The following is a 20,808-nucleotide window of genomic DNA, read 5'->3' as shown; positions in this document are numbered from 1 at the left end:
GCCGTTGGACTGGGGTGAGCACAGTAAGAAGTCTCACAACACCAGGTTAAAGTCCAACAGGTTTATTTGGAATCACGAGCTTTCGGGGTGCTGCTCCTTCATCATTGACTCACCTGATGAAGGAGCGGTGCTCCGAAAGCTTGTGCTACCAAATTAAACCCATTGAATTCTAATCCGATGCTGTCAGACTTTTAGCAAAATGCCAAAACTGAGGTATTTTGATTTGTGTTGGGAAAGGGAAATAGGTGTTACAAAACCAGGGCAGGTTAAGGTACGAGTCAGGTTTGACCTATGTGAATGGTGGAGCAGGAACTTGAGGGGCTGAATGGCCCACTTTGTCAGTGCAGATGACTGAAGCATTACCCTGTAGGTTGGACTGATTGATACTCGAGATGATGAACATGAAAGCAAGATGGGACCTTTGAGAGGTAACTTTGCGTTGGAGTGGATTTGAATCAGTTCCTGGAGTTGGACCTAACTGAGTGTTGTTAACCGTGCAGGGAGTTTGCTCAGCTTGCCGTCGAACTCTTGGACCAGTCCTACAAGCAGGAGGAGCAGATGGCCATGAAGTTACTGACCTACGAGCTGAAGAACTGGAGTAACTCGACCTGCCTGCAGCTGGCTGTGGCGGCTAAACACCGAGACTTCATCGCTCACACCTGTAGCCAAATGCTGCTCACCGACATGTGGATGGGACGGCTCCGGATCCGGAAAAACTCCAGCCTAAAGGTCAGTGCGACGCAGTGTAGCTCAGAGCGGGAATATTTTACACAGAGGATTACTTGGAATTTTACAAAGCAGAGGTAGACAATTGGAATAATCAAGTCCAAAATTCTGCTGCTAATTTGATTTGATTTGATTTATAATTGCCACGTGTATTAACATACAGTGAAAAGTATTGTTTCTTATGTGCTATACAGACAAAGCGTATTATTCACAAAGAAGGAAAGGAGAGAGTGCAGAATGTAGTGTTTCAGTCATAACTAGGATGGAGAGAAAGATCAACTTAATACAAAATAAGTCCATTCAAAAGTCTGACAGCAGCAGGGAAGAAGCTGATCTTGAGTCGGTTGGTGCGTGACCTCAGACTTTTGTATCTTTTTCCCGACAGAAAAAGGTGGAAGAATGTCCAAGGTGTGTGGGGTCCTTAGTTATGCTGGTGCTTTGCCCAGGCAGCGAGACGTGTCAACAGAGTCAATGGATGGGAGGCTGGTTTGCGTGATGGATTGGGCTACATTCACGACCTTTGTAGTTCCTTGCGGTCTTGGACAGAACAGGAGCCACACCCAATATCCTCACTTGTAACAAATCCTGTTCACCCACCACCCCCCCGTCTTCACTAACCTACACTGGTTCACATGCCAACAAAGCCTCAATTTTAAAGTTCCCATCCTTGACAGAGCAGGAGCCCATACCAAGCTGTGATACAACCAGAAAGAATGCTTTCTATGGTACATCTGTAAAAGTTGGTGAGAGTCATAGCGGACATTCCGAATTTCCTTAGTCTCCTGAGAAAGTAGAGGCGTTGGTGGGCTTTCTTAAAAATAGTGTCTGCATGGAGGGACCAGGACAGGTTGTTGCTAATCTGGACACTTAAAGTCTTGAAGCTCTCGACTATTTCTATTCATCCCCATTGATGTAGACAGGGACATGTCCTCCACTAAGGGACCTGAGAGAGATCCTGAGCTGGGCTATAGAATATGTTATTGGGAAGTTTTTCTGTTGATTGAGAGCTGTTTGAAAACCCTTGACAACTTCCAGCATGAAAGACTTCCCTTTCTTTGTCTTATTTGTGAAGTTTGACACAGAAATTGGTATGTGGGTCTCAGGGAGTAAGCTTGAGAAAGGTTTGTTAAAACCTTGGAACAGTACATTCCAACTGTGTGCCACACTGGTGTGCAATGAAGAACCCCACCTCCCCACCAGGGGAAAGGATTCAAAATGATTAAAAATTCACATAATTAAACTAAAACTAACTTTCGTCTTCAGCTCTGTGGTTGGCAACTCCAAGATCCGGCGAATCTCAGGCCTCCTGTACATGTCCCAGCTGGGAAGGAGCCGCACACGCAAGGTTAGATTTTTCACGGTAGTTAGGTCCATGCGCATGACCAACGGGACATGGAATTGAAGGCAAAGGCACCTGCATTAAAAAAAACTCAAAAAGATGCAAAAACCTGGGAGAAGTCAGACTGGGAGAGATTAAAAACACAGACAAGATGACAGAGGAAAGTTAAAAACAAAGTTTTGATTTGATTTGATTTGATTTATGATTGCTACATGTATTAACACACAGTGAAACGCATTGTTTCTTGCACGCTATACAGAAAAGGCATACCATTCATAGAGAAGGAGAGGAGAGAGTGCAGCATGTGGTGTTACAGTCACAACTAGGATGTGGAGAAAGATCAACTCAATGCAAGGTCCATTCAAAAGTCTGACAGCAGCAAAGAAGAAGCTGTTCTTGAGTCAGTTGGTATGTGACCTCAGACTTTTGCAAGAGAGAACGTCTGGGGTGCGTGGGGTCCTTAATTATACTGGCTGCTTTTCCCGAGGCAGTCTGAAGTGTAGACAAAGTCAATGGACGGGAGGCTGGTTTGCGTGATGGATTGGGCTACATTCAAGACCTTGCGGTCTTGGGCTCTCAGTGAAGGAAGAAGACGGGGACAAAGGAGGTGGGCCTCAAAGTATTTTTACAGTATAGAGACTTTTGGGGTGGGACAGAGAGAAGATATGTCCCCTTTTCTTTCGGCTCACGTCCAATCCTTGTTGCCCCTGTGATGCCTTGCCTTTATCCTGTGGCTTGTTGTCTTCTTGCCTCTTGGGCCTTTTTCTTCATATATATTACTATCCATGTTAGTTTTTTCTTGTGTGGGGTGTTGAACGGTGGGAAAAAGAAGTGTGATGTTCTGCTTCTGTCCTGTTTTAGGTGGTTTGGGGGGAGATGGTTGTTGAGGTGGTGTGTGTTGGGGGGGGATTGCTGCTAGATTGGGTGTTTATGTGTTCCTGGGTGTTGGGCTGTAGGGGTGCGCCATGACATATAAAGGGTTGGGAACCATTACCTTAGAAAGATTTGCATTTATATAGCGCCTTTCATGATAGCAGGATATCCTCATAGTGCTTTGCAGCCAGTGAAGTACTTTTCAAGTGTGGTCCACACACTCGAGGCCCAATTTTACCATTTTGATTCTAAGTGGGCACAACTCAGATCCCACCTGGAAAACTGTTCTCAGGAGCCCCCGTACGCACTCAATCTGAAAGAAAAGATCGCGAGCCTGAATCACGCTGTGGGCGGGGGTCATCGCACCCGAAATGCTGCTGGTCTGATCGGAGCTTTGAACTGCACTTGCCCACTAAAACCAAATTTGAAAAACAGGCTCCCGGGCCACAAACAGCGAATAAAGCGGCCCGGGAGTGAAAAGTGGGAGAGATGGCCCCCCCACGGACATCGCCTCACCCCATAACATAACTGTCCCCCTTATCCACCCACCCCTCCCCCGCTACCCTGACCAATCGCGACCCTCTGCCCCGCTTCCCCCACCCTCCCATCCCACCACTCGCCTGCAGAGTGGCAGCGGACCCCCACCCCCACCTCCCCCCCCCCCAACCCTGCTCCTGCTTTCTCCAGAGATCCACCTGGCCTCCCTCCCCCTCATCAGAGAGTGACCAGGCCTCCCTCCTCCCCAACCCCCCACCCCACCAGAGAGTGACCAGGCCTCCCTCCTCCCCCAACCCCCCACCCCACCAGAGAGTGACCAGGCCTCCCTCCTCCCCAACCCCCCACCCCACCACAGAGTGACCAGGCCTCCCTCCTCCCACCCCACCCCCCACCCCACCAGAGAGTGACCAGGCCTCCCTCCTCCCCCAACCCCCCACCCCACCAGAGAGTGACCAGGCCTCCCTCCTCCCCCAACCCCCCACCCCACCAGAGAGTGACCAGGCCTCCCTCCTCCCACCCCACCCCCCACCCCACCAGAGAGTGACCAGGCCTCCCTCCTCCCACCCCACCCCCCACCCCACCAGAGAGTGACCAGGCCTCCCTCCTCCCCCAACCCCCCACCCCACCAGAGAGTGACCAGGCCTCCCTCCTCCCACCCCACCCCCCACCCCACCAGAGAGTGACCAGGCCTCCCTCCTCCCCCAACCCCCCACCCCACCAGAGAGTGACCAGGCCTCCCTCCTCCCACCCCACCCCCCACCCCACCAGAGAGTGACCAGGCCTCCCTCCTCCCCCAACCCCCCACCCCACCAGAGAGTGACCAGGCCTCCCTCCTCCCCACAGCCTCACCAGAGAATGATCTGGCCCGCTCCCCCCCCCCCCCCGCACCCCACCTCCACCACCGATCTGAGTCAGGGAGCCGTTGGAAGCTCTGAACTTACCCCTTCAGAAGCTGGACCGTCCGAAACCGACCTTTTGTCGAGCGTGTCCGTTCCGCGCTGGATCTGGACGGGTGAACGCGGTGGTAAAGGGGGGAAGTGCCGGTGAAGTTGGGCGGGCAGCCCCATTAACTCAATTTAAATGCCTGCAAATGCATTTGGATCGCTGTTGCGCCCGTTTCAGGTGCGGTTTGGATCGCAGCCAATTTCAGGCCTTGCTAAAGTGGGCGTCTGCGCGGATGCGGGCACGGATCGCCTGAACCGCCTCAGGCCCGACTTTACCAAGTTTTTGCGCCCAAGAATGGGCGTGACGCAATGGTAAAATCGGGTCCTCGGAGACAGAGGGAGACAATATTCCCTCACCTACCCTCAGCCTATTTTTTCAGGCAAGTTGGATTAACAGATGTTAAAGTGGCGGGAGAATTGTTCCATCCTAAATTTAGTTGTAAAATGTATTTGAACGGAACATAATAGATGATGTACTCCATTTTCCTTCACACTCCAAAGATGTGTGGGTTAGGTGGATTGACCATGCTAAATTGACCCTTAGTATCGGGGGGGCTGGCAGGGTAAATACAGGGGGTTACAGGGATAGGGCCTGGGTGGGATTGCTGTTGGTGCAGGTTCGATGGGCCGAATGGCCTCCCGCTCTGTACGGATTCGATGAAGTCAGAGTGTCATTTTGTGAGGGGCAGACGGGTGTCGGAGATTCAAAAAAAATTAAAGTTTTTTTTTAACTTTTCTTGTCCCAATCTCTCTTCTCAATCTTTATTTCACAAATGGTGTGGAACATGGTGGCCAAACATCAGATGTGCATTTTTTGAGTTGCCAAGTTGATTGCTGTAAATTGGAAAAAAAGCTTCTTTAATATGGTTAATATTTGGTAGCAAATATATATTTGTTGTCCATTGAATGGCGTCCTTCTGTATACTGTAGGGTAAATGCGAGGGGTTATGGGAATAGGGCCTGGGTGGGATTGTGGTCAGTACAGACTTGATGGGCCGAATGGCCTCCTTTTGTACTGCAGGGATTCTATGATTCTATCATCAATGCCAGCAGTTAAAGGGTTGATGATGTTTTCTGTTTGCTTTAGCTAGTTCAGCCAAGAGAGAGCCATGTGCTAGGTCCATCATGATACAGTTCATGTCCCTGCATGAATATACTTCCCAATCAAATAGCAGTGAAAATCAGATAGTGAGTTCCTCCCCAGGCAATACATAAGTTACTCCAGCTGCTGACATAATGTTGGATTTTCAGTAAAGATTTGCATATACAGCTGTCTCCGCCAGCAGAGATTAGTGACTTGAGAGAGAGCTGAGAGGGGTGGGAATTAGCAGGGAACAGGGTGACAGGTTACATCACTTATTTGTCCCAACAGATCAGTGCTGACCTTCAAGTGTATGTGCGTAGCAGAATGTAGAATGTCAGGGTTAGGGTGCAGAACATTTCTTCACGTTTGCCATGACAGATGCACCATGGAAAGCATTCTTTCCGGTTGTATCACAACTTGATATGGTTCCTGCTCTGCCCAAGACCACAAGGAATTATAAAAGTTCATGAATGTAGCCCAATCCATCACGCAAACCAGCCTCCCATCCATTGACTCTGTCTACACTTCCCGCTGCCTCGGCAAAGCAGCCAGCATAATTAAGGACCCCACGCACCCCGGACATTCTCTCTTCCACCTTCTTCTGTTGGGAAAAAGATACAAAAGTCTGAGGACACGTACCAACCGACTCAAGAACAGCTTCTTCCCTGCTGCTGTCAGACTTTTGAATGGATCTATCTTGCATTCTCTATAAACAGTATGCTTTGTCCGTACAGTGCACCAAAAATTATTCTTTTCACTGTATGTTAACACATGTGGCAATAATAAATCAAATCAAATCACTTGAGAATATCAGGCAGTCACATTTAGGCTCTAGCATAACCCAAGGTACCACTGCACCAATCTGCACTAACATTGGAACAGGAAGGGGCCATTCAACCCACTTCACCCTATCCCACCACTCAATTGGATCATTTGGCTGATCTGTATCTTAGCTCCATCTACCTACCTTTGCTTCCACACCCCTTAACAAAACTCCATCCATCTTAGGTTTGACATTTTCAACACACATTCTGCCTCAACAGCTTACTTCGGGGCAAAATGCTGGAAAATCTCAGCAGGTCTGGCAGCATCTATAAGGAGAAAAAAGAACTGACGTCAGCTCTTTTCTCTCCTTACAGATGCTGCCAGATCTGCTGAGATTTTCCAGTGTTTTCTCTCTTGATTCCAGCATCCGCAGTAATTTGCTTTTATTTTTTATTTTGTGGGGAGAGTCTTTCAGATTCCTGCACTCCTTCCTCTGAAAAATTGTTTTAGCTCCAAAGCTCAAAGCAATCCTTACCACCTCTGTGTGAATGTTTAGCTCCATTTTGGCCCAACAATGCATCACGTTTTAGCTTCACCCGAATACAATTCCACCCAGCTTCTCATTCTATCCTTCACCATCTCGCCACGGGGCAGCTCAGTGGTTAGCACTGCTGCCTCACAGCACTAGGGACTCAGATTCAACTCCCAGCTTGTGTCACTGTCTGTGTGGGGTTTGCACATTCTCCCCGTGTCTGCATGGGTTTCTTTCGGTGCTCCGGTTTCCCCCCACAGCCCAAAGATGCGCTGCTTAGGTGGGTTGGCCAAATTGATCCTGAGTGTCGGGGGACCAGCTGGATGAACGCGTGGGTGTTGTGTGGATAGGGCCTGGGTGGGATTGTGGTCAGTGCAGACTCGATGGGCCGAATGGCCTCCTATTGCACTGTAGGATTCTATGATTCTATGATCCCCCAATCACATCTAACCCCATCTTGAACCCATTTACATCATTCACGTCTCTTGTCTAACTCATGTTCGACATTACTTACAGCAGACAAATTGGCCCTTTTAACCTTTCTTCAATCCACATCGTTCTCATTTGTAGCTTGCCTGGAATCTTCATAGAATCCCTACAGTAGAGAAGGAGGCCATTCAGCCCATCGAGGCTGCATCGACTCTCCAACAGAACATCTCACCCAGGCCCACTCCTCTACCCTATCCCCATAACCCCACATATTTGCCACCCCTAATCCACCTACTTACACATCTTGGGACCCTAAGGAGCAATTTAGCAGGGCCAATCCACCTAACTAGCACATCTTTGGACTGTGGGAGGAAACCGGAGCACCCGGAGGAAATCCACACAGACACAGGGAGAAAGTGCAAACTGCACACAAACACTCAAGGCCAGAATTGAGTACGGGCCCCTGGCACTGCGAGGCAGCAGTGCTAACCACCATGCCACTGTGTGACCCTTCTTTATGGGCGGCACGGTGGGCACAGTGGTTAGCACTGCTGCCTCACAGCGCCAGGGACCCAGGTTCAATTCCTGGCTTGGGTCACTGTCTGTGTGGAGTTTGCACGTTCTCCCCATGTCTGCATGGGTTTCCTCCAGATGGTCCGGTTTTCTCCCACAGTCTGAAAGACATGCTGGTTAGGTGCATTGGCCCAAACAGGTGCTGGAGTGTGGCGGCTAGGGGATTTTCACAGTAACTTCATTGCAGTGTTAATGTAAGCCTACTTCTAACCAAAAAAAATCTTTAACTTATGATGAGCAACGTATAAAGTCACCATTGTCAATCTCTTTTACATTAGAAATTGGAGCAGGGGATAGACGTTCGGCCCTTCGAGGCTACCCCACGATCTAACCGTGATCTAACAAATCTGACCCTGGCCACCTTGTGATTCTTTATTACGTCGAGTTGTTTAATTCAGCTCATTTTCCTCGCCCGCTGACTCTTGAATCGTTCCTGTCTGGTGTTACAAGTCTTTCTCTCGACTGTTCCCTAGGTTATTCTGGGCATCTTGCTGCCTCCATCAATCCTGAGCTTGGAGTTTAAGAACAAGAATGAGATGTCGTACATGCCACACAGCCAGGAGTCAGCCTTGCTGGGGAAGGAAGTGGAGGAACCAGAGAAACCCGTCAAAGAGAAGGAGGAGGAGGATATGGAGTTCACAGTAAGCAAACACCAGACACTCTTAAGCTCCGTCGTTTACAAAGATAAACTCTTCTCTAATTCAGCGTGAAAGACATTAAAGAAAGAACTTGCATTTATATAGTGCCTTTTATATCCTCAGGACATCCCAAAACACTTTACAACCAATGAAATACTTTTGAATCACTGTTGTAATGTAGGAAACGTGACAACCAATTTGCGCACAGCAAGATTCCACAAAGGGAAATCTGATAAAGACCAGGTTAGTGATGTTGATTGAGGTATAAATATTAGCCAAGAGAACGCCCCCTTTCTCTTCAAAATAATGCCCTGGGACCTCTCCTGTCCACCCAAGGGGACAGACTGAGGTCTCAGTTTAATGTATCATCTGAATGACAGCACCCCCAGCACACTCCCTCAGGACTGCAGTGGGAGTGTCAGCTGAGATTATGTGACCAAATTGCCGGAGGGGGTTTAAACCTTCTGATACGGACAAGAGTCCTACCCACTGAGTGAAGGTTGTCACGGCCTAGAGGCTAACATTAGTTTCTGCAGCAGTTCAGTAGGAAAAGGCTGAATAGGCCAAGGCTGAGAAATGAGAAAGCAGTCAGCAAGAACAGTGAACACCACAATATGGACAGAATCTTTATATTGTATTGTGTCGTGTGTTAAAAATGAATCAAAAGCAAAGTTAAAGTTTATTTACTAGTCACAAGCAAAGCTTTCATTAATGTTTCAATGAAGTTACTGTGAAATTCCCCCAGTTGCCACATTCCGGCACCTGTTCAGGTCAACGCATCTAACCAGCACACCTTTCAGAATGTGGGAGGAATCTGGAGCACCCAGAGGAAACCCACACAGACACAGGGAGAACGTGCAGACTCCACACAGACAGTGACCCAAGCCGGGAATCAAACCCGGGTCCCAGGCGCTGTGAGGCTAACCACTATAAAGGTTCAGGAAAGATTTGTGATTATAGGCCGGTTAGTTTAACGTCTGTGGTAGGTAAAATGTTAGAATCTGTCATTAAGGAGGAAATTGCAAGGCATCTTGAAGGGAATTGCTTGATAGAGCAGACGCAGCACGGTTTCATTGAAGGGAAGTCGTGTCTGACAAATTTACTGGAGTTCTATGAGGATGTGTCTCGGGCGGTGGATAGAGGAGAGTCGGTGGATGTGGTCTTTCTAGATTTTCAGAAGGCGTTTGACAAAGTACCTCACAAGAGGTTATTGCAGAAGGTCAGGGGACATGGAGTTGGGGGTAGGGTGTTAGCGTGGATAGAGGATTGGTTGTCAAATAGGAGGCAGAGAGTGGGGGTCAACGGGTGCTATTCGGATTGGCGGATGGTGACTAGTGGAGTGCCCCAGGGGTCGGTGCTGGGGCCTCAGCTTTTTACCATTTATATAGATGATCTGGAGGAGGGAACCGAGTGTAGGGTGTCGAAATTTGCTGATGACACCAAGATTGGGGGAACTGCAAATTGTGCGGAGGGTGTGGAGAGTCTGCAGAAGGATTTAGATAGGCTGGGCGAATGGGCCAGGAAATGGCAAATGGAATTTAATGTTGGCAAGTGTGAGGTGGTCCACTTTGGTAGGAATAATGGTAGGAAGGACTATTACTTACGGGGCGAAAAACTGCAGCAGGCGACGGTGCAGAGGGACCTCGGGGTCCTTGTGCATGAGTCGCAAAAACCCAGCTTGCAGGTGCAGCAGGTGGTCAGGAAGGCGAATGGGATGCTGGCCTTCATAGCGAGGGGGATTGAATATAAAAGTAGGGAGGTCTTGCTGCAGCTGTATAGGGCATTGGTGAGGCCGCAGCTGGAGTACTGTGTGCAGTTTTGGGCGCCACACCTGCGCAAAGATATTTTGGCCTTGGAGGGAGTGCAGAGGAGGTTTACTAGGCTGATACCGGAGTTGAGGGGGTTGAGCTATGAGGAGAGGCTGAATAAACTAGGCTTGTACTCGTTAGAGTTTAGAAGAATGAGGGGAGATCTCATTGAGACGTATAAGATGATGAATGGGATGGATAGGATAGAGGTGGAGAGACTCTTCCCGCTCAAAAAAGACAGTAGGACTAGGGGGCACAGCCTCAAGATAAAAGGGGGGCGGTTTAGAACGGAGTTGAGGAGGAACTTCTTCACTTAAAGGGTGGTGAATCTCTGGAATTCTCTGCCCGTTGAAGTGGTGGAGGCTGCCTCGCTAAATATTTTTAAGACGCGGGTTGATGGGTTTTTGATAAGAGAGGGGATTAAGGGTTATGGGGAGAGGGCGGGAATGTGGAACTGAGCCACGACAGATCAGCCATGATCTTATTGAATGGCAGGGCAGGCTCGAAGGGCTAGATGGCCTACTCCTGCTCCTATTTCTTATGTTCTTATGTTCTTATCTGAACATTTCATAGGATATTACAGCACAGGAGGAAGCCATTCGGCCCATTATGCGCGTGCCGTCTCTTTGAGAGAACCAGCCTTTTAGTTCCGTTCCCCCCAGCCCTGTATATTGTCCAATCTATAACTAAAGCAAGTATTCCAGGAGGGTCGCAGGTTTAATCCAGTTGTCTCCGGTCCTTGCTTGCTTTCTGAATTCTCATCCTTGTTTTGAAATGGGCCTCGCCCCCACCCTCTCTCTGTAAGCTCCTCCAATCCTATTGCCCTCTGAGATCTCTGCACTCCTCCAATTCTGGCTGTTTGCACAATCTACTGGCAGCCCTAAGCTTTGGAATTTCCTTCCTAAACCTCTCCGCCTCCGTCTTCTCCTTGAAGACATTTCTTGAGTCTCACTTCTTTGACCGAGTTATTGGTCATTTGTCCTAACATCTCCTTATGTGGCTCAATGTGAAATGCTGTCTGATAACCTCCTTGTAGAGCACCTTGTGACATTTTACTATGTTAAAAGCAGTATATAAATGCAAGCTGTTATTGAGTAGGGTGAATGAGAAGGAATACTGGCCAGAATTTCCATTTCCGAGACTGTTCGGTCCATCGATTTTGAGACTGTGGCCAGAATTTTACTAGCCCGCACGCCCTGATTCTGGGGGCGGGCGAAGCTCAGAGAATGGCATTCTCTGTGGCCTTGGGCAGGTCATACAAACCTTGGGTTGATGTGCTGGTAAAGTTCTTCCCTGTGGGTGAATAATCTGTTAAATCCTTCAACTGAAGCCTCCCCATTGAAGTGCGGCTAAATTCCATTTCTGCTGAACCTTTCCTAACATAGCCTTAAGTTCATCAGAACATCTCCTCCAGACCACGCCATGTCACCCAGCGGTCATCTTCTCCTGAAGATCTAGGCCGGAATTCTCCGGCCTCGCACACCCCTCTCCCGCTGTCTGCAAGAATGGAGAATTTGGCACTCAACCAAATCTCGGTTCACCGCAGCAGGACTGGGGATTCACAGCCGCGGGTAAGGTCAGAGAATCCTGGCCCTGGTAGGACATAGAGGAGAGATAAACCCCTTGTGGAAATTCAAATTGATTGCTATTGGTTGCGATGCAGGGCTGTCAAAGGTCAAGGTTCAGAGTTGTGACATTCTGTTGCTCCCAGGCAATGCTGGACGGGGTGAATGGGGAATCCGTGCGAAAAAAGAATGAGGAGGAAGTGCCGACTGTACATAGAATGATTCCCTTTGGACGAAAAATTTATGAATTCTACAATGCTCCGATTGTTAAGTTCTGGTTTCACACGGTAAGCAATTGATCAGGCAGAATAATAATGCTGCGATTCTCACATTGCTAATTGGTAATCCTTTAATCTAGGCTGAAGGACATGTCTCAATGGACTAAGAGGTACATTGATATTTCTCAATGGACTAATAATTCAAAATTATACAAGATGGCCAACTAACATCAAATCCAATAGGTGATGGTTTATACAGATGTAACTGATGGTTAACTGCTAGACTATGGCCGGAATCTTACCACCCTTCACACCAATGGGATTTTCCCATCCCGCCGCAGTGAATGGAGATTTGGTTCACCGCCAAATTCTCCAGCCTCGTTGCAGAGGGAGCAAACAGCCCTCTATTTTAAAGTACGATAATCAAATCCAACGACCTCGACTGGATATTTTGGCCAGTTATTATTCAGGTCACCAGATTCTTTTTGAGAAAAGCAGTATGTGGGCATCACTGGGTAAGGCCAACGTACATTCCCAATCCACGTGCAAAGCTGGCAGTGAGCTGCTTTCTTGAACCGCTGCAGTCGTGCGGTGTAGGTACACCCACAGAGCTGTTAGGGAGGTAGCTCCAGGATTTTCCTGAAAGCAATAATGAATACTGAAGCAGTAATGAAAACAACAGTTGGAGGGGGGACGTTTTCCTATCCCACCCACCATGGGAATTGTCACAGACCATGCAAAGGGCCGTTGACCTTGGGCGGGATTTACCGATTTTGGGAGGAGTGCAGCCGGATGATCCCACCCAATGAATATATTCAGGCCTTGCGCGTTCTCTGAATTCAGGGAATTTTGGGAATCAATTATTCCCTGTTGCTTTCTCCTTGGCAATGCCACAGCCAATCAGGGTCAATTTGCCAATTAATCAGCACCTTGTTATCCCGTCGTGTAAATGGTTTGAAATTTGGTATTCCTGTGTTTGCCCTGATGAGAAACTTGGCCAACATGTCTCCCCTTTCAGCTAGGTTTAATGAGTTTCTTTAACAGACCAAACACGCCAAGGCAAATTGCAGAGGAGAAGCAGGTGCAGGGGAAGAGTTAAGAGGGGCAAAGTAAAGCATGTTCGAAAAGATAACTTTTATAGGCATTGAGACGGGTACCAGCATTGGAGGGTCCTGTAGAGAGTGACCCAGAGAGTTGACCAATCTAGTACAAGGTTCTGTGCTAACGGCAGAGGACAAAAATGAAGGAATTAGAGGGTGAGAGTCATGAGATCAAAGAGTACAAGCTCCATCATGGAGAGGTAAAGCCATCAACTAATTGAATGGTGGAACCAGCCTGAGGGGCTGAATGGTCTCAAGCTCCTATATTTCTCTTTGTGTTTTGCACCTTTGGGAGAAGGGACGGTGTAAATGTGAGCACAGGCTCAAAGGAATGGTCCTCATGGGGCAGTCCCCCCCACCTCCGACCCTACAACCTCCAGCCAATGGCAGTCGAGAGCTTTATTGGACCTAGATAGGGACGTTCCCCCTTTCTCCCAAATTACCGAGACCTGAATGCCAGTTAAATGTCCAAACTCTTGCCGTTGATAGTGCTCTGTGTTTTCTGTCAAACAGCTGGCCTATTTTGGCTACCTGATGCTTTTTAACTACATTGTTTTGGTGAAGATGGAACGATGGCCGTCGGTGCAGGAGTGGATTGTGATCTCTTATATTTTCACCCTCGGCATAGAGAAGATGCGAGAGGTAAGCTCACAGCAGAGAGCAATGTTTCTTTTGGTTATTACTGAGTTTCTCGTGCACCTAAGCCTTCTGTAACAAGGGTGTAATGCCTGCAAATCTCCAATCCTATGACATCACTCCTGAGTTGAAGGAAGACTAATGATTTATTGCCAGTGTCTCCGTAATATTCCCTCCAACTTCCTTTAGATGCATCTCATCCAGTTAGAATCATAGAATCCCCACAGTGCAGAAGGAGGCCATTTAGCCCATCTAGCCTGCGCCAACCACAATCCTACCCAGGCCCCAATCCCATAACCCCATGTATTTACCCTGCTAACCCCTCCCCCGACACTAAGGGACAATTTACCATGGCTAATCCACCTAACCTGTACATCTTTGGACGGTGGGAGGAAACTGGAGCATCCAGAGGAAACCCATGCAGACATGGGGAGAAGGCCCAGACTCCACACAAACAGTGACTCAAGGCAGGAGTTAAACCTTGGTCCCTGACTCTGTGAGGCAGCAATGCTAACCGCTGTGCCACCATGGTTCTGGTGCCTTTTCAACCATATACCAGCCTATCCAATGCCTCTTCCTTATTAAATTTAAATCCTAGTGTCTGAATTTCCTTCTCTTCTATCCATGGCCAGGTAGTACCTTCTTCCTTGGTAAACTATTCAATAGCCATGCCCTCTATCCCTGTGACGTTTTGGTCCCAAATCAGTCCTACTCCTTTCCCATCTTTTTACTATTTATATGCCTATGGAAGTCTTTGTGATTCCCTTTATCATGTCAGCTGCCAGCCTCTTCTCATGCTCCCTCTTTGTTTCTATTTGCTTTTTCACCTTCTCTCTGAACCCTCTATACTCAGCCTCTATTCTCAGTTGCACTCCACCTGGAATCTACCATACGCAATTTTCTTTTGCTTTAATTTTATTTCTATTTCATTTGTCACCTGGATTTATTTGCTCTACCATTCCTTTTTGAGGGAATGTACCTTGACTGAGCCTGAGCCTTCTCCTCTTTGAAGGCAGCCCATTGTTCCGTTACTGTGTCCAACCTTTGACTCCAGTTTATTTGGCCCAGATCCATTCTTAACCCCAGTGTAAGTTGGTTGTTAATCACTCTTACTGTAGATTGTTCTTTATCCTTTTCCACTATCAGCCTAAACATTATGATGCATTGATTGCTAACTGTTGCCTGAAGGACATTTGATCCAATTGGCTTACCAAGAATCAGGTCAAGCAATGCCTCCTTTCTCATTGGCCAAGAGACTTACTATTGCAAAACATTTTCCTGAAAGCTTTCTCCTCTCTGCCCTATTACTCCAGTCCATATTCAGATAATTAAAGCCCCACATTATAACTATGAAATTCTTGCATCTCTCTCTGTAACTTCCTTGCACATTTGTTTCTTTCCATCCTTCAATTCAGTTGGCGGTCTTGTAGGTCATCCTGAACAATGTAATTGCACTTTTTATGTTCCTGAGATCTGACCCAATCGATTCTGTCTTTGAACCCCCTGGGACATCCTTTCTCTCCAGCGCTGCAATGGTCTCCTTAATTAACTCTTGCCACTTCTTCCCCTTTCCTTCCTAGGTGGTGGTATGTCAGAAGACGTGTAAGCCAGAGACCCAGAGCGATGATTTGGGAATCTAGGTTCACATCCCACCGCAGCAGATGATGCAGATAAAAATCTGCAATTAAATGTCAAACGATGACCATGAAATCATCTTTGTAAAAGCTTTACGTTTCCTGCATTTACCCTGTATTAAGGAGTATTTAACACCCAGTCTCCCCATACTTTGAGCCAGGTCACTGTTATAGCCACAACATCATAGCAGGAATTTTTCACCCTGCTTTTCCTATCCCACTGCAGAGAGCAGAGATTTCACTGGGCACCAAATTCTCTGACTTTGCAGAGCAGGTGCCTGGCTGGAAAGATCAAGCCCAATATTTCCACCTGGCAATCTGTGCCAGTAACTCACCAACCTTATTTACCACATTCTGTTCATTCACAGTAACCCTGATTGAGGCTTGTAGTAAAAATTTGTCAGGCTTAGATACAAGCTCCTTTCAGTGGAAAGGGGCAGTGGAAGTTTCACACAGCGCAGGAGGTAAAACATGTGAACCAGTTAGGTGTGACCCATCAGGCAAGGCCAACTCCCTGGGCGCAGTAATAGACACAAACTATGGATTTATGAACCCACGAACCCCAAATATTAGCCTGGGTCTCTGGATTACTAATCCAGTGACATAACCACTATGCCACCATCTCTCCTGACTTGCATCCTCTTAATCTGTAGGACCACACACTGATCCAGCTCAATGACACCCAGTTTATTAGTGTCACAAGTAGGCCTACCTTAACACTGCAATGGAGTTGCTGTGAAAATCCCCATGTCGCCACACTCCGGTGCCTGTTTGGGTACACTGAGGGAGAATTTTGCACGGCCAACGCACCTAACCAGCACGTCTTTCAGTCTGTGGGAGGAAACCGGAGCACCCGGAGGAAACCCATCCAGACATGGGGAGAACGTGCAAACTCCACACAGACAGAGGCCTGAGGCCGGGAATCATACCCGGGTCCCTGGCGCTGAGAGGCAACAATGCTAAACACTGTGCCATCCATGCAGACAGAACAAGAAGGTACAGACTCTGCACAGACAGTGACTCAAAGCAGGAATCGAACCTCGATCCCTGGCACTGAGAGGCAGCAGTGCTAACCACTGTGCCACCCATGCAGACACAATGAGAAGGTGCAGACTCTGCACAGGCAGTGACTCAAAGCAGGAATCAAACCTGGATCTCTGGCGCTGTGAGGCAGTGATGCCAACCATTGTGCCACTCTGGTTCTAAATATTCCCTGATGGACATTTGTCCTTATTATTTATTCCTTACGGTCTTTTCCACTGAGTTGATTCAATGATTTGGCTTGATCAGATCCTGATGTCTGAGCCTGGGAAGTTGTTGCAGAAGGTCAAGGTCTGGCTGCAGGAATACTGGAATATCACGGATCTCATGGCTATCCTGCTTTTTTCTGTCGGAATGGTGCTGCGCCTCCAGGAGCAGCCATACATGAGCTACGGCCGAGTTATCTACTGCGTCGACATCATTTACTGGTACATTCGCCTATTAGACATCTTCGGAGTCAACAAGTATCTGGGGCCTTATGTCATGATGATTGGAAAAATGGTAAGATGAATAACCTACTCAAATCAAAAGTGAAATACAGCAGAGACAGAAACAAAGAGAGATAATGCTGGAAATACTTAGAAGGTTAGGCAGCACCTGTGGAGGGAGAAACAGAAGTTCACAATCTCAACTGACAAAAACCTGAGATGTGACAGGTTTTAAGGGGGTACAGAGGCAGAGAATCAGGGCCAGAGTCAAAGGACAAAAGGGAAGGCCAGAGAAATATAATAAAAGAAAAAGGATGATGGCACCAGGTCAAAGGAGATGGTAGCCGGGATTCTCCGATCTTCACCGCTGCAAACGAGAATAGAGAATTTGGCGCTCATAAGAACATAAGAACATAAGAAATAGGAGCAGGAGTAGGCCATCTCGCCCTTCGAGCCTGCCCCGCCATTCAATAAGATCATGGCTGATCTGTCGTGGCTCAGTTCCACATTCCCGCCCTCTCCCCATAACCCTTAATCCCCTTGCCTATCAAAAACCTATCAACCCGCGTCTTAAATATATTTAGCGAGGCAGCCTCCACCACTTCGGCCAGATCTTCATTCACTGCAGCAGGACTGGAGAATCCCAGTCGCGAGCAATGTTGGAGAATCCCAGCCAATATTGGGACATGTAAAGAAAAGGTCTTTACTTGTCCCAAAAGGTCGCAGAATCTCTACAGTGCAGAAGGAGGCCATTCAGCCCATTGATTGTGCACTGGCTGTCTGATAGAGCATTCTACCCAGTCCCACTCCCCTGCCTTATCTCCATGACCTTGCTCATTCTTTCAATTCAGATAGCAGTCCAATTCCCTTATGAATACCTCGATCAAACCTGCCTCCAGCATCCTCCGAGGAAGTTTTTTCCAGACTACAATCACCCGCTGGCTGAAAAAAGTCTTTCTTCACATCACCCCTATTCCTTTTGCCCATCATTTTGAATCTATGCCCTCTAGTTGTTGGGTTTCCCTTAAGAGGGAACAATTTCTCGCTATTTGGCCTGTCCATATACCTCAGAGTCTTCAATACATCTATCATAGGCTCTCAACCTTCTTTTCTCCAAGGAAAACAGTCCCAATCTCTCCAATCTATCCTCAAAGCTACATTTTTTTTAGCCATGGACTCAGTCCTGAGAATCTCCTCAGTACTCTCTCCAATGCTTTCACATCCTTCCTCAAAAATGGCACCCAGAACTGAACACAGTCTCCAGGCAACACTTGGAATACTGTGTAGAGTTCCGGTCATTCTATTACAGAAAGGATGTTATTAAACTAGAAAGAGTGCAGGAAAGATTTACTAGGATGCTACTGGAACTTGATGGTTTGACTTACAAGGAGAGGTTGGATAGACTGAGACTTTTTTCCCTAGGCTGAGGGGTGATCTTATAGAGGCCTAAAAAATAACGAGGGGCATAGGTCAGCTAGATAGTCAATATCTTTTCCCAAAGGTAGTGGAGTCTTAAACTAGAGGGCATAGGTTTAAGGTGAGAGGGGAGAGATACAAAAGGGTACAGAGGGGCAATTTTTTCACACAGAGGATGGTGAGTGTCTGGAGCGAGCTGCCAGAGGTAGTAGTAGAGGGGGGTACAATTTTGCCTTTTAAAAAGTATTTCGACAGTTACATGTATAGGATAGGTAGAGAGGGATATGGGCCAAATGCAGACCATTGGGACTAGCTTACTGATCAAGATAAAAGGGCAGCATGGACAAGTTGGGCCGAAGGGCCTGTTTCCATGCTGTAACTCTATGAGGCCTAACTAGTGTGTTATGCAAGTTCACCACAACCTCCTTACTCATGTGTTCAATACCTTCAATATGATGGAGTTATTTGATAGGGTAGTTATTTGGCAGCGTCCAAAATTTGGGGCTACAGTTATAAGTTAGTCGCTAATAAACCCAAAAGAGATTTAAGGAGAACAGAGAGTGGTGGAAAGTTGGAATTCACAGAGAATGGTTGAGGTGAATGGTACAAGTGCATCTAAGCTGAAGCACATGAGGGAGAAAGGAATTGGACGTTCTGCTGGTGGGGTGAGCTGAAGGTTGGGTGGGAGGAGGACTGGGGGGAGTATAAACACCAGCATGCAGCAGATGGGCCAAGGGGACTGTTTCTGTTCTGTATCTTCCACGTAACTATCATCGAAATCTTACTGCCATTTATGCAGGTGGGAAACGGTACACCCCCCGTCACAGGTTTGCCAGCAGGGGGTGGGTGTGTTTAATGGGAACCCCCATTGATAATGACGGGCCCATATCATCCCTCCACCAGCAAACAGCACACTGCCTCCCACTGCAAAACACTCTGGGGAGAGGGAGAAAAATCACACCCTGTATAAATACACGAGACTTGAAAAATCTGAAGTTTCTTATAAATATTGTGTCTTTCTCTCAAGGAACCACAGTATAAAATAGAGACATGGTGATAAGATTTTTTTTGACTGTTTTAACCATCTGAGGAAGGGTGCATTGCCATAGCAGTGGGTGCACTGGACATTCACCAGAACGATACCCAAATCTGGATCCCTAGTATGAAAGGGTGGCACGATGACACAGTGGTTAGCACTGCTACCCCGCAGCGCCAGGGACCCGGGTTCAATTCCGGCCTGGAATTACTGTCTGTGTGGAGTTTGCACGTTCTCCCCCGTGTCTATGTGGGTTTCCTCCGGGTGCTCCGGTTTCCTCCCGCACTCCAAAGATGTACGGGTTGGGTGGATTGGCCGTGCTAAATTGACCATATTATCAGGTGGTCAGTAGGGTTATGGGGATTGTGGTTGGTGCAGACTCGATGGGCCAAACGACCTCCTTCTGCACTACACGGATTCTCTGGTTGCTTTATCTCTCCGTGAATTTAACGTTTGTAAATGGCAATCTGGTTTCCCAGTCGGAGCTCAGTATTTATTTATTAGTGTTACAAGTAAGGCTTACATTAACATTACAATGAAGTTACTGTGAAATTCCCCTAGTCGCCACACTTCAGCACCTGTTTGGGTTCGCTGACGGAGAATTTAGCACGGCCAATGCACCCAACCAGCACGTCTTTCGGACTGTGGGAGGAAACCGGGGCACCCAGAGGAAACCCATGCAGACACAGGGAGAACGTGCAAACTCCACACAGACAGTGACCCAAGGCTAGAATTGAACCCAGGTCTCCGGCACTGTGAGGCAGCGGTACTAACCACTGTGCCACCCAGTCATTCAATTATCTTGCAAATAAGGTATTATTGTATAATACCTTATATTATGTATATTATTGTATAAGAGGAACGCTTTGTCACTAATGTTTTCTTGAGGTGATTTTAATTGAGGTTTGGGATGATTACATGATTGGCTAGAATAGATAGAAACTAATTCCTCGGGTAGGTCTGGAGAGGAGAGGGGGATTAACCATAAAAATAGAGCTTGGGTGTTCAGGGTGATGTTGGGTTCTTTACTCAGAGGGGAGCGGAAATCCGGAACTCTGTCCCATCAAACGCTGCTGAGGGGCCATCGCAAATTTCAGAAACTGGAAGGTTTGCGTTAACACAAGAACGTGAAGAGTTGTGGAAACCAGGGCGATAAAGCTCGGGTACAAATCGGCCATGATTCTACTGAATGCTGGTAAGGGGCTGAATGGCCTGCGGTTGTTCCTGTTACCTTCCCTTTTCATTTACAGATGATCGACATGATGTACTTTGTGATCATCATGCTGGTGATTTTAATGAGCTTTGGAGTGGCGCGCCAGGCGATCCTTCACCCCAACGAAGACCCATCCTGGCGCTTGGCCCGAAATATTTTCTACATGCCTTACTGGATGATCTATGGAGAGGTGTTCGCCGACCAGATTGATCGTGAGTGCGCGTGGGGGAGGGTGGAGGAGCGCGTGGGAGGGGGAGGGAGGGTGGAGGAGGGTGGACGACTGTGTGGAGGGAGGGCGAGGGAGGGTGGGGG

At 47.7% G+C, this 20,808-nt stretch overlaps 1 protein-coding gene across 9 annotated transcripts in view; it reads left to right on the top strand.

The window, feature by feature from the left end:
* trpm3 (transient receptor potential cation channel, subfamily M, member 3) overlaps positions 1 to 20,808 on the top strand; it is a 262,662-nt gene that overhangs the window by 224,707 nt on the left and 17,147 nt on the right. For 6 of the 9 annotated variants that reach the window (XM_080188380.1, XM_080188378.1, XM_080188384.1 and 3 more), the window contains 7 exons: positions 501 to 729; positions 8,237 to 8,404; positions 8,525 to 8,644; positions 11,921 to 12,061; positions 13,606 to 13,734; positions 16,653 to 16,904; positions 20,534 to 20,708. In XM_080188380.1, coding sequence (XP_080044506.1) covers positions 501 to 729; positions 8,237 to 8,404; positions 8,525 to 8,644; positions 11,921 to 12,061; positions 13,606 to 13,734; positions 16,653 to 16,904; positions 20,534 to 20,708 — 1,214 coding nt within the window. Of the gene's footprint in view, positions 1 to 500; positions 730 to 1,989; positions 2,072 to 8,236; positions 8,405 to 8,524; positions 8,645 to 11,920; positions 12,062 to 13,605; positions 13,735 to 16,652; positions 16,905 to 20,533; positions 20,709 to 20,808 lie in introns of those variants that run through there. The other 3 variants (XM_080188382.1, XM_080188381.1, XM_080188388.1) reach the window with 2 other exon arrangements.

The sequence above is a fragment of the Carcharhinus amblyrhynchos genome, chromosome 5 (assembly GCF_965287045.1).
Source record: "Carcharhinus amblyrhynchos chromosome 5, sCarAmb.v2.hapA, whole genome shotgun sequence".
In the NCBI taxonomy this organism is placed as follows: domain Eukaryota; kingdom Metazoa; phylum Chordata; class Chondrichthyes; order Carcharhiniformes; family Carcharhinidae; genus Carcharhinus; species Carcharhinus amblyrhynchos.
The sequence above is the reverse complement of the archived record's forward strand: the minus strand, read 5'-3'. Positions and strand labels throughout refer to the sequence as shown.